The sequence below is a fragment of the Plodia interpunctella genome, chromosome 19 (assembly GCF_027563975.2).
Source record: "Plodia interpunctella isolate USDA-ARS_2022_Savannah chromosome 19, ilPloInte3.2, whole genome shotgun sequence".
Classification (NCBI taxonomy): domain Eukaryota; kingdom Metazoa; phylum Arthropoda; class Insecta; order Lepidoptera; family Pyralidae; genus Plodia; species Plodia interpunctella.
The window spans coordinates 2,398,758-2,412,111 of record NC_071312.1 but is presented as its reverse complement, the minus strand read 5'-3'; the positions used below and the strand labels follow the sequence as shown (position 1 = coordinate 2,412,111).

At 33.8% G+C, this 13,354-nt stretch overlaps 1 protein-coding gene across 1 annotated transcript in view; it reads right to left on the bottom strand.

The window, feature by feature from the left end:
* The window catches only part of LOC128678056 (atrial natriuretic peptide receptor 1-like), a 179,382-nt gene that overhangs the window by 133,415 nt on the left and 32,613 nt on the right, over positions 1 to 13,354 (bottom strand). Inside the window, exon 4 of the mRNA XM_053759309.1 lies at positions 3,929 to 4,112. Within this exon, the coding sequence (XP_053615284.1) occupies positions 3,929 to 4,112 (184 nt within the window). The remainder of the gene's footprint in view (positions 1 to 3,928; positions 4,113 to 13,354) is intronic.

Sequence of the window (13,354 nt, the reverse complement as noted above, 5' to 3'; positions counted from 1 at the left end):
CCAGCGTGTTTCTGTAACACTGCTATAAATTTACCAAACCTTAGATGGAACGTAATAAACTGAAAGGCTAAATTATTATCTCATATTAACGGCTGGTTAATGCTCATAGTGTCCATTAGAGTCTGAAACGGTTCTCCGACAATTACTTCTGTCGACGAAACTTTCGTAGAAAAAGTAATTGTCGGAGAATCGTTTCAGACTCTGTTCATTATTATTTACTTACAAATACCTATTATAATTGTGAAAGTCACTTAACAGGGTAAATATAAAACTTACAAATTTACAAAATAGGAAACTAAGGTACTACTTATCCTTACATATTATAAAACAAAGTCCTCTGGCGTGTCTGTCTCAAAATCACGCGATAAACTCAAAAACTACTACACGGATTTTCATGCGATTTTCTCCGGTAGATAGTGTGATTCCTGAGGAAGGTTTAGATGTATTATTTATCATATATTTATCCGAGCGATGTCGGGACGGGACGCTAGTTTCTATATAAACCTCAAGTAGACTAGTGAAGGAGAAACCCGCGTGGAGTCGCTGGCAATAGCTAGTAGTACTACGCAGTAAAACATAAAATGTAATGAAAATTCCTTTTTATAGTTATAGTTTTTTCTTAAACTATTATTCTAAATTATCCCAATAATATGATAAGGCAAAAGTGAGTATATTTGTTACTTCTTCACGCTCAAAGGGCAAAGCCAATTGTTATAAAAATTTAGTTTTAAAGTAGCTGATACCTTATACCTATATATTAATACCTGTATATTAACACACTAGAAGTTGCCCGGGGCTTCGCTCCCGTGGGTATTTTCTGATAAAATATAGCCTATAGTAATCTTGGATAATGTACCTTTCTAATGGTGAAAGAATTTTCGAAATCGATTCGGTAATTTCGAAGATTACCCGCCTCAAACACACAAAGTCACAAACCCTCTTTATAATAATAGTATAAATAGGGTATTTTTTAACATGTTTTACCTTTTTAACTTCATGGAAAGTAGATGGCGCTACTATACATGAAGTTAAAAAGTTAAGTAAACGTTTAAAGAACTTATAACGAATGATTAATCGCGGTCGTTCCTCGGTGTGCAGCTTGTAATCTAAGTAATGGCGAAAAGCATCCGAACATAACAAATATCTTTCAGTAGCCACCTTGAAATTCAGTGGCATTGTCCTTCAACATCCAGGTATATAGTAACAAAGTCTTTACAAGCCCAAAAACAAAACGTGATAATAAACAATTTTTTTTTTTAATTTTAATAATTAAAGAAGGGAGAGGGAGAGAGCTGAGTCCCAATTTACGGTTATGTCCTTTTTTATGGCTGTCGGTGGGTTTTTATTTCTTAAAAACAAATATATTATAATAGTATTTCCCCGCGACTTCGCTCTCGTGGATTTCTCACCAAGAAATGTACATCTTCTCCGAATAAAAATTAGGCTATGTTCTTCTCCATACTCTTATCTAATATATTATTATGTGAGAAATTTCAAGAAGATTGATTGAGTAGATCAAGCATGAAGAACAAACTTATTTTCGCATTTATAATATGGGTTGGGAACTTGGAATATATCGAATTAATTATGAAATTAGCTATATTACGTAGATGTCTATAAATTTCAACCAAATAAAATTTTATTGAATACGCAGCTAGAAAGAAAAAAAAGCATGGCAAGATGCCAAACAACTTTGAACAAACGCCTTTTTAATCAATACCAACTTTTTTTTTTCAACATTTTTGAGTTAGTATAGAAATTTTTAAATAGGTATATATCCAATATCAAACGTACCGTCTGCATTAATATTGTTAATACTCTAAGTATGAAGGTAATTCCAGGAAAACACCCTACTTAAACGGCCATTATAAGACAAATAAATTGAAGACGTGAAACAAATGTTAGTTTAACACGATAAGGAGTTTTTAATGGACCGTTGTCGCTTTCCACACAATGACTACTAGGCTACTTTTTATCCGACTGCAAAGGAAGGTTATTGTTTTTCGCGCGTATCTTGTACCTATGTATGTATGTAATATTCTTTATTACTTACTAGGTATCTCCAAAACCGCTGAATATATTTATATAGTGAGGTATCGTTACATTCGTCTTAACTTTTTGGAATCTAGATTTTAGGGTAGTCATAGGAACCTTTAAAAAAAATTGCTCACATCTTTTATGTTAATGCACTCTGATATTTATAATAATGCATTTTCCCTACTCTAAGCAATGAATGGCGAAATAATAGAATTGTAGCATGATAGTGTTGTCCCAACAGTATTCTGTGCGCGTTGGCGGATCGGTGGGACTCGCGGATGCTAGCTCGCTGGATAAGGCTGCATGCAGTTATTTCGTAAACTGTTTGCAGCTGCTCCAGCTGGCTGGCATTTAATTTAATTCTTATTTTATTATGTATTTTACTAACACTAGTATATAAGGATATTTTTGTCACTAACACATATGGATCTATGGTCTGAAATAAAAGTTTATTATTATTATTATTTTATGTATATCTCCTTTTGAGAGAGGGTAATTAATATAAGCAACTAACGCGGGCCTTAGCCAAGCGATAGGAGCAAGAATCTAAATAGAAAACCCAGCAGAAACACCGGAAGAAAATAGAAATTTTCTGGTAATCCGGCAAGTATTAAGAATGGTTTATTATTATTATTGTAGCACTCTTGTAGCAATGCACTTGCGTCGTAGTAGCCTCGTAGCGGTTAGTCGTAGTACTTATAGAACTTATATAAAAACTAGCTCTTGCCCGCGGCTTCGCCCGCTTGAATTTATCTGCGAACAGGCGATTTTCTAACAAACTTTCACTCCCCATCAGTAATTTGGGGGCAGATTTTTTGGAAATGTTTGAACGGGGGTCTTTAACTACATGCACACTAAATTTCATCAAATTGCTCCAGCGGTTTAGCCGTGAAAGCGGAGCAGACAGACGGATAGGCAGACCGACTTTCGCATTTATAATATTAGTATGGATTATGCGAAAGTAAAGCCCATTTAAATTGAAATGACATGATCCTCTATCGAATTACCTAAGCATATAACAATTTGCTCGTAGACTGGTGCGTCGTCATTTTAATTTAGGCGAACTATCGATCCATATCGATCGATCGATAACCAATGTAAATTTTACCATAATATATCGGCAAGGCAAGTTTAAGTCGGAATATTCAATTCAATAGGTACATATTGATTCAAACATAAATAAAACGCTTTTCTTTCTAGCTGTTTAAGTCCCACTGCTGGGCTTAAGCCTCCCCTAATATACTCCACCCATTCCACCTGTCCTTGATGTTATCTTGCCGTTTTTGTCCAACCTTTTTAGTCATCCGACCCTCTCATCCTAGGTCTTCCTCATTTCCAGTACTAAACCGCTTGTTCACTCAAATGCTATAAACTATAACTTGTATGAATTGCAGCCACAATTTTTCAATAATAAAATTGACTTTTATTAATATATATATATATATATATGAGCATGTATTTTCTTGGTTACAAATGGTTTGACAAACAAAATATATTTTAAAACTAAAACTCACCTCTAACGCAGAGAGAACAATGTCCACGAGATCGACCAAGAAGTAATAAAATGGAATTCATTTACAATTCAATTATCAACTAATACTTATTACAAAAAAATATATTAAATGTCTTTATGTACTTATTGTCTCTCTATCAAACAGTAAACCAGTGATCGGCTTTAAACCATCTCATAGACCTCGAGATCTCAAGTTTGCTTCGGATTGACGAAGTCAAAAAAGAAGAATATATTTAATACATATTATGTACTTACTGTCCTATGATGACATTTATCAAGAAACCCCTTCAGCTTCACCATCATTTAGATCTCATATTCGCAAACTTCATTCGAGTTCATAAATTTGAAGAAACAGATAAAAATATAACAAATTCTTACTGTCTCATGACGTCTATCAAGAAATAAGCCAGATCTTTGAAACCGAGGGGACCGCTTCGGACCATCATGTAGAACTCGTGTTCACAAGCTTGCTTCGGGTTGACGAAGTCGAAGGAGAAACCACCAGTAGTGATCGTGGGAAGACCAGACATGCCCAGAAACTTGACGATTCTGGCCACCGATGCTGTGGACAAGGCAGATGATGTTAGTCATAATGTAAAAAAGAATTTACTATAATATAATTATATTACTCGTATTTTTCGAAGCTATGATACCTTAAAAATGAGAGGTAAAGTTATATAAACTCGCCCCCTTATTAATAAAAACGTTATTCTCTGATCAGCGTATCAGTCAGTTATTCTTTGTATTGCCTCATTCTTTCATTGTCAAATATTGAAAAGAGAGAGAGGGACAAAACAAAGAAAAACTACTTCAAGCCTAATCAGAGAATTAAATGTTTTATTAATAAAGTAGAGAGGGCTCAAAATTTACATGTATGTTCTGAAAACCTTTATAATTAACATGTGAAAGATCCGTAATAATTCCACATAATAAATAATATCGCCCATCCAAAAGTGTGCGAGTCAGATTTTTTTTTTAATAAAAACTACATTTTAGCACGAAGGACAGAATACTAAAGTTCCCATGGCAAAAAGCCGCGTGGCACAGCTGTAATTGTATAAATTTTAAGCTATTTTAATGTCCATTAAAATATCTCATCAAATTGAAACTAACCAATTCCAATTTGTGACTATATGCTACCTATATGAAAAGCCTACTAATTGAATGTTTACTCATGTAAGAAATGAAGAACGTGTCGGGTAACCACCCTCCATTAACACCAATAAAGTGACGTATGTGTTTCATTCCAACACATTAATAATCTCGACTTCGGGTTGTAATTTATGTGTGTATTACACACGAAATGTGTATGTAATCTAAGGCACATGTTAGAAATTACGTCTTACTGCAAATAAAAAGCTTTAAATTTAGCTTCTCCCTATCGAGTCTGTTTTGACATTTAACTAAGTAAGAAGTTGTCAATTAAAAAAAAAAAAATTTTTTTTCTTATACATCAGTTTTTTTTCCTTCGTGCACTAAAGAGGACTTGAACGAGGCCAACGACAGAGCTATCAGCGCTGGCTAAATATATAAGCATTCGTAGGGACAGACAGCAGAAAGCGATATTTTTTATACTATGTAGTGATAATCTACATTATTCAGTAAACACCAACGTCTTAAAATGTCATCTTGTAAAATCAAACATCGCCGTTATTTTCCCGAACTCTCCAGGGAAACTTTATAATTAACTTGTAATTAGCTGTGTGTTAACTCGTTGCGTGTTTACCTTTCGAAGTCTTGTACAAGCAAAGGAAGCAACTTAGAACAAGGCCCTTTGTAGGTTTGACGGATAATACAATAAAAATTTGTTCTAGATTCCATATGAGACGTCATTGAGGAGCTCGATTGCGCAGTGGTTAGCGCGCTCGGCCTGTGATAATGGCAGTTAAGACACTCACAATGGTCGGTCATTGGATGGGTTACCAAAATTCTCTTGAGCTTCTCCGTGCTTCGGAAGGCACCTAAAACCGCTGGTCCCGGTTGTACTCGTATTTGCAGTCGTTAAAACCCGCCAATAGGCCCGCGTGGTGGGTTATGGCCAAAACTCCTTATTCATCCGTAAGGAAGGCCTGTGCCCCAGCAGTGGGAACTTTTAAGTTGCTGTTACTGATTGAATACATCATTTAGAATGTCAGTTAAACTGTTCACGTATTTAAAGTAGGTTGCACCCGTCAACTTTCACGTTTAACCTGCGCTGACAAAAGCAAAGTACGCCGTTTTGTCTAGACGACTAGCGATGCGCAGATTAAAGTTAACGTTAAAGTTGACTAGTGCAACTCACCGTGACATTTACCTTTGCAATGTGTTATATTTGTATTTGATGCTTCAAATTCAAATTCAAATCATTTATTCAGAAATTAGACCTTCACGGGCACTTTTTCTCGTCAATTTTTATATTTATAGTTATTTCTCACAAGCTACAAACTACTGGCATTTTGGATCGACCACTGCTGTGAAGAAATACCGAAACTCATTTGAACAGTGTTGGTCCCTATCATGCCAGAAGGGCTTACCATTATTGTCGTCTGTCGTCTTCGCAATGATAGCTATAGTATAAGTACTACAGCACATTATTCTACCGCACCGCTCCCACTCGGCAATATTATGTTCATTGAAAAGTGAGCTTTAAAGCGTAGTCTGTAGTCATATTTTACATCGATATGCGAGAGCTGACTTTACATTTTTTCGATTCCGCAATTTCATTAATAACGTGAGTTGAGTGTCTTTTAGTCCTTCTATAAATAAATACATTTGATTATATCTATTCATTCTAATATTATAAATCCAAAAATCTGTTTTTCTGTCTGTAACGCTTTCAATGCCAAACCTCTGGGCAGAAATTGATGAAATTTGCAATAAAGTACTGATGGACGGAGCTGCGGGTAACAGTTACACTAAACAACAGTAAAAAAATAATAGAAACGGATTATGGAACAATATGATTTCAACGTTGACATGATTCAATAGCTTTTCCCCCCAAACTCATCGAACCGAATTAAATTCATATCACGTCATCTTTGACAGGAGGCGGCGCGAATTTGAGCGGTAATACGGTTAGTTATTGTGCGCCTAACACGAAATTGAAGCTATCTGTTTTATTGAATAGCTCTGTTGCTTAAATTTTCTTTAGGAACATTGAGAAAAAACTTTTCATTTTAATTTTTAAACCGAATTTAATAACTGAATTCTTTCTTTTATCACTCATATTCCTTTATCGTTCTTCTTTCTTTCTTTTATCACTCATATTCCTTTATCGCTAGGATTTTTAGCCTTCTGAACTATCATTTGTATCATCAATCTGATGTTCTTAGGTGTTGTGCTTACCATGAGGGAACCTGCATGCTCCTTTGCTCATTATGCTACAAAAGAAAAAAAACATTTGCATCTAACCTTCGTAATTTTATTTTAAATAAATTATAAAAAAACCAGTTTCAATATTTTATAAAATAATTGTTTTATACAAATTCCTATTTTCTGTCACACCATTTTGTTCGCTATATGCAAAGAGTGTCCTAAAAGTAAAAAATAAATTATGCAAAAGGTTATATACCAAAACCTTTGTCCAGGAAAAAATGCTTTCAAAACCTTCGACAAATAAGACTCGTCGCGAAAAGTCCCTTATCTAAAAAAACATTTTCCCAAACCAGAGGGTTAATGAAAGAAAAATAAGAATCCTTACCAAGACAATTGAGCCGCAAACGATGGGTTAACACAAAATATCTAGGTTAGAAATACTTTTATAATATGGTAATACTTTACGACGAAAATAAATTATAATTATATCACACGTGATATAATTATAATATACGACTGAGGTTCAGTATGACTGATGTTTATGTGTCAGTGTTACTGTAGATTTCTGCATATATATTCTATTAATTTGTTTTTAAAAGTTATATTTTAAGCTTAATAGGGAGTGGGATGTTGTTCTAACATCTTATAGCAGTGTATATAAAGCTATCCCGAAAAGAGGCAGTTTTATGGGTGGGATATATCATGAGGTCGGGTACTCTCTCGCTCCTTGTGGGAACTGTGAATTTGGGTATAAATACGATTGGCTTTTTAGGTGTAAATTTTTATAGAACGTTCTAGTCAAATTTTCGATGAGAATTATTGTTCATTCTTTTGGAAATCTGCGGGGGTTTCCGGGAACATAGTATTTCTCAGCGGCACACGGCTAGCACGTGTCATATCTGTTAACGTATTCAATTTATTTCTGGTCGACCTCCAAAACCTATAGAATCCGCATGTGTCGCATCGGGCTAAACATTCTCTTTGTTTCCATTATTTACTTCGCTACATTTTTCACAATAGAATTAATCCTAACTTCCTATATGAATACGAAAGTAAGTTTGTTTGTTTGTTACCTCTTCACGCTCTGACTACCCAACCAATCTTCATGAAACTTTGCATAGACATTGTATGAAGTTTGAAGTATCGAGTAGGACATAGGGTACCTTTCATCCCGGAAAATCAACTGTTCCCGTGGGAGATTTACGCGGCTATAAAGCTTGTAGATTATATTGTATTAATGGTCTTGTATTTTTAATTGACCTTCTACGCACCAAATGTTCTTCTTTTAGAGATATATTGTAAAGGCTCACGACATCAATAGCCATGTTACACTTCAAGAGGTAATAAAGTCTCTATGTCGTTATGATACAGAGATCTATTCCATTCCTTAATTACTTTTATGATTTCTTGACAGGTTTTATGATCTCAATACAAAAATTACGCAGACCCCTTGAGTCGTCTAAATTATTATACTTACACAAGTTAGTAACATTTTTTATTATCAAGCGATATACTAGCGTCAATTTATTTGCAAATAATCCTGTTATATATAATAGAATATATTGAAGTTTTATGTAGCCGCAAAAATCTAGTCATACTTTTGAAATTATTCCCTAGGAATAACCATATTTCGGTGAGGAGCATTAAATCACTCAATTAATTTAATCAGAATATAAGTATAACTTAATCTAATGGTAAGGACTAAAAGAATAAAAGTATTTACAACATAAATTACGTACTATAACTTAAAATTATAAAACTAAATAATTTATTGGTAAATTAATTTAAATAAAAAATTGATACTAAATCGACGTCATCGTGCGGTAAAGTTCCCAGAAGGCTGGCGACATTTCCTCTTTGTATGGCCAAACTCAATCGTTGGCCAAAATTTATTCAGACAGAATTAATAGTCCACCAGTTACAAATTAAATTTAAAGTATTATTATATAAAAAAATGGTTTATTCATTACTCAATGAAATGCCTCCTGCGACTATGAAGACATTTCATTTTTTAATGTTAACATATATAATACATATTATTTTAACATAACATAACATGAGGGTAAGATTTACGAGTACTGCTTAACTGAAATGATGAAAAATTAATTGAGGAAAGACTGATAAGAGAAGAATAATTCAGGCAATCAAAAATTGTGAATAGGCAAATTCACAATTGTATAAATTCAATCGATCGTTACATTTAATTAAACCTTTTTAGTGTGATTTTCTTTGAAGGCAGAAACTATGATAAAACTTCAAAAATATCTGGAGAAAATTGATTGAGATGAAACGTCAATCGTGTGAGGATTGGTCAGTTCGATGTAACTTCAAATTGAGTTGGTCGTACGTTCATAACGTGAGGTCGAGAGAGGAGGCATCACGCACGGAAAGATAAAATTCAGATGTTGCCATATCTGCAACCTGCGATTCTTTCTTATCGAGTGTGAATCACGGCATCTGAGACGAATTTTACGAATACCTATCTATATATAGTGGCAATAGTCATAGTGAACATGAACTGTCAAGAGTATGCAGTTTTTCAAAAGTTTTCTACATTTATATTCATGTAAACAATTCCATAGTTTTGTTATTATCCTCACATATTATAAAACAATGTCCTCGGCCGCGTCTGTCTGTCTATTCGCGATAATCGCGGTTTCACCAATAGATATTGTGGTTTCTGAGGAAGGCTTAGGTGTATGATTTATTACGTTTTTACCAGAGCGAAAACGGGACGGTAAGCTAGTTAAATACATTATGTGTTCTACAAATGTTGGTATTTTTCTTCCTAAAAATAAAACATGTTCAAACAACTTTCGTCAAAACTCGAGGGGGAATTTTGAGACAAAAATATTCATCTACTAATATAAGTATTAACTGTGTTTGGCAAATTTTAAATGGTAATTAACCTCCTACTCTACCGATTCCCAAAATTAGTTTATCTTAAACATAATGTAATTTGAAACAATAATACAATTTACAATGAAACTGAAATTCATACCTTTCGAAATTCGTAGATTGCGAAATTTAATTTTAGAACACAAATTCTATTGTAGGATTTAATTACTTTTTGGTTGGTATTTGTACTTATCATAATGGTAACTGTCAGCTGTAATATACGTGTAGGTACAATAAAATTTATGTTTTGTTTGAATTAACTCAACAAAACCATGAATTCTTATAAAATGAAAGTCGTAAAATGTATCTACAAACACTCTTAGTCAGTTCACTCGTCCATTTTTAATACTATCTATGTAATTGTATACACACAATATTGCAATAATAAATTGCTCAATTTTGACGTAAAAAAACGATAAACAAACACACTTTCCCATGAAAAAGATGTTAAGATTGAAGCAAACGTATATTTTTAAGTATTCTCTTTTCATAGTCGTTTCCTCATGCCTGGGGGCGTGGTCATTACATGGAATGAAACACACGTAACAACTTTCTTGGCATTAGTAATGGAGTGGTTTAATAATCAACCAGTGTGCAGGTTTCCTCGCGATGTTTTTTTTTAAGTATATATGTATGTAATTTTAAGTAGGTTTTTTTTTGTTTAATACACGCGCACTTTACCCTTTCTTCGTCTTTCCTCTCTCGTATCTGCTGGAAGAGATTTCTTTAGAAATAAGCAGTACCTATGTACTTTATTCCAGTTTTTATTTTTCTTATATAATCTGTTCGTGTACATAAATTGGTAAATTAATAAATAAAAACAAATAAAGAAAAAAAAAATGTTGTGCCTACAAGACCTATACAATGAATTACAATCTTAAATCTTAATTAATATCTAACTAAACATTTAATTCATCAGTTTTCAGCGACGAAGTGGTTTTAGAAAGTAACGAAAGAAAGTACTTACTTAAATAAAATGAAAGTTGGTACCAATGACGCTCTATCGATAACTTTCCGTATATCGACATCATACCCATCACTGGTCTAACCACAGCGTTATTTAATTAAGTGTCCGAAATGTCAGAAGATAGGGCAATAAATGTGTAGTATTCCATCCACGATTAGAATTCACAAAACAAATGGGTACATACAGTTTAGAAAAGTGAGTTATCAATGCAAAAGTATTGTACGAAAATGTAATTTCGGCCACAAGCTTCTACAAATCGTCGTCAAAGAGATCGGGCGAAGTGCGGATTTGCATTTCACTTCTCACTGTCGAATCGATTCGAAGTGAGACGCAGCGAACCAATCACATTGCGTCGTTGCGTCACAATGGCGCTCTGTTATTGGTTAACTGCGTCTCTCTGCGAGTCGACGCGATGGTTGTAAGAAAATGCAAACCAGCACTTCGCCCTCTGTTGCATCAGACGCGTGAGGAAAAAATCAAGTCCTTGCAACCTTGTTCATGTTACTTCGTCGTACGAATACATTGTCATAGAAACTAAAGTGAAAAAATCCCATGTTGTAAGACAAGCGGTAGTACGGGCCAGATGAAACTAAATAAAAGTGTCTAACTACTTTTAACTTTCGCGTTGCATAATTATATATTAAACGACACGCGCACATAACTTTTTCATTCCCTAGAGATATTTCGGACCTTGTTCAATATTTACAAAGGTGTTGTAGTCACCATAGCTTGCTGTGTCAATCGCCCAGTGACCTTTGGAACAAGATCCGAAGCGTCTGGGAAAAAAGGTATGTGCGCGTTTAATACCTGTCTTTGAATATATAAAAGTGTCTAAATAGATTATTCTAACAACCATAGAACGTGTACGTGAATTTTGTATATTGATTTCTGGGTATAACACAACGCAATGCAAGCAAAATCCATTAAATCGTATGTTGCCGTACTGTTGGCAGTAAAGTACTTTATAAATCACTAGCAGTCTGTCCCGAATTCGCTCGGGTAAAAGCAGGAAAGTTTACATCTAAACCTTTTTAAGGATCACTGTCTATTGGTAACAACCGTATAAAAATCTGTGTAGTAATTTTTCAATTTATCGCGAACAGAAAGACGCGGCAGAGGACTGTGTTTTATATTATATAAGTATAAGGATTTCTAAAGATAAAAGATATTGTAAGCACATTTCAGTAAAAACAAGGCCATAATCAGAAACATACATAACCTATGATAAGAAATGATTTTTGCAAACGATATTATTTTTTAAAAGTATTTTTCTAAGACAAAGGAACTACAAAGGCAAAGTATTCGCTGGTTACTTGGCGTTGAAGGCTTCTTCTTTGAAATGCCGAGTTTTGTTGCTGTTTTTTTTTATAATATTCATAAAGTTGGAATAAAGTTATCTTCTGCCCCTGTTATTAAGTTATCTTCTGCCCCTGTTATTAAGTTTATTTTATTATTTTTTTAAAAGGACTTTTAAATCTATTGTACAATCCAGTTGCGTTGTGACTCTTTGAATTATCAGAATGATCTTATTTTTTAATTAAATCTTAATTTATATATAAATTTTATCTAAATTATACATATTTTTTACAATTATCCGACTATCAAATTCCAATAATTAATTCATGTGTTCTATTTAATTTTAACCTATAAATTATTCTTTTGACCGATATTACAGAAAAGCGAATGTCTTGGGACTTAGATGTTTATGTATTGGATATTTTTGTTCTTTATCTATAATATTGTGAGTTTCATATTATAAAACAAAATCCCCTGCCGCATCTGCTGTCTGTTCATGATTTTCATGCGGTATCCACCAAAAGATAGTGTGATTCCTGAGGAAGGTTTATGTGTATAATTTATTATGTTTTTTTCCCGAGCGAAGCCGGGACCGCCAGTATTATAAATGCGAAAATGTATTTTCTTGCACTTCGTTGATGTCAAAAAGCAGCAAAGAATTTAATGTAGTGTTTTGTGTGGAGATAGTTCGCTGTTCTTCCCGCATCAAAATGTAGCCATTTTGATGCGGGTAGAACAGCGGGCGATCTCTAGTCACAACATGCGAGTAGTAGTCGCCGTTTACGTCTGTTTGTAAGTTTTTTTCTTCAACCATGCAAATGGATATATTTTGCAGTTGTCACTCAATTTATTCTCGTTGTTGTTTATAGAGCTCGTGCAAATATAGGGGCGAGGTCGCAGGTATTTTTTAATATTAAAGTCACTTTTATAACTAAAGAAAAAGTTTGAGCGTTAAAATTTTGCTAAGCGTATATTCAACATTTCATAACTTTTCGTTTGAGGTTCAACATAAAGCTCGAAACTGTAACTTCTGAAGTGTATTCTAATAAACTTGAAAGCTCCAGAGTCTTTTAGACATAACTTGTACGAATCCCAATTAGAACAAAACTTTTTGAAACACTTTGTAATGATACAAAGCTTACAATCCGTGTTTCTGGCTGTATAATTATTTACTTAATTTATGTAAGGATAATTCTTGCTAATATTGATTGCTTGCCATTTTGCGACCTAAACTGATCTGCATCGCAAATTGGTACCATCGAATTAATTTTTAGTATGAATGCGATTCATTTTAGACATTCCTAAATTAAACTATTGAATCTTGCACTGAGTTGCATTTGAATCGTTCC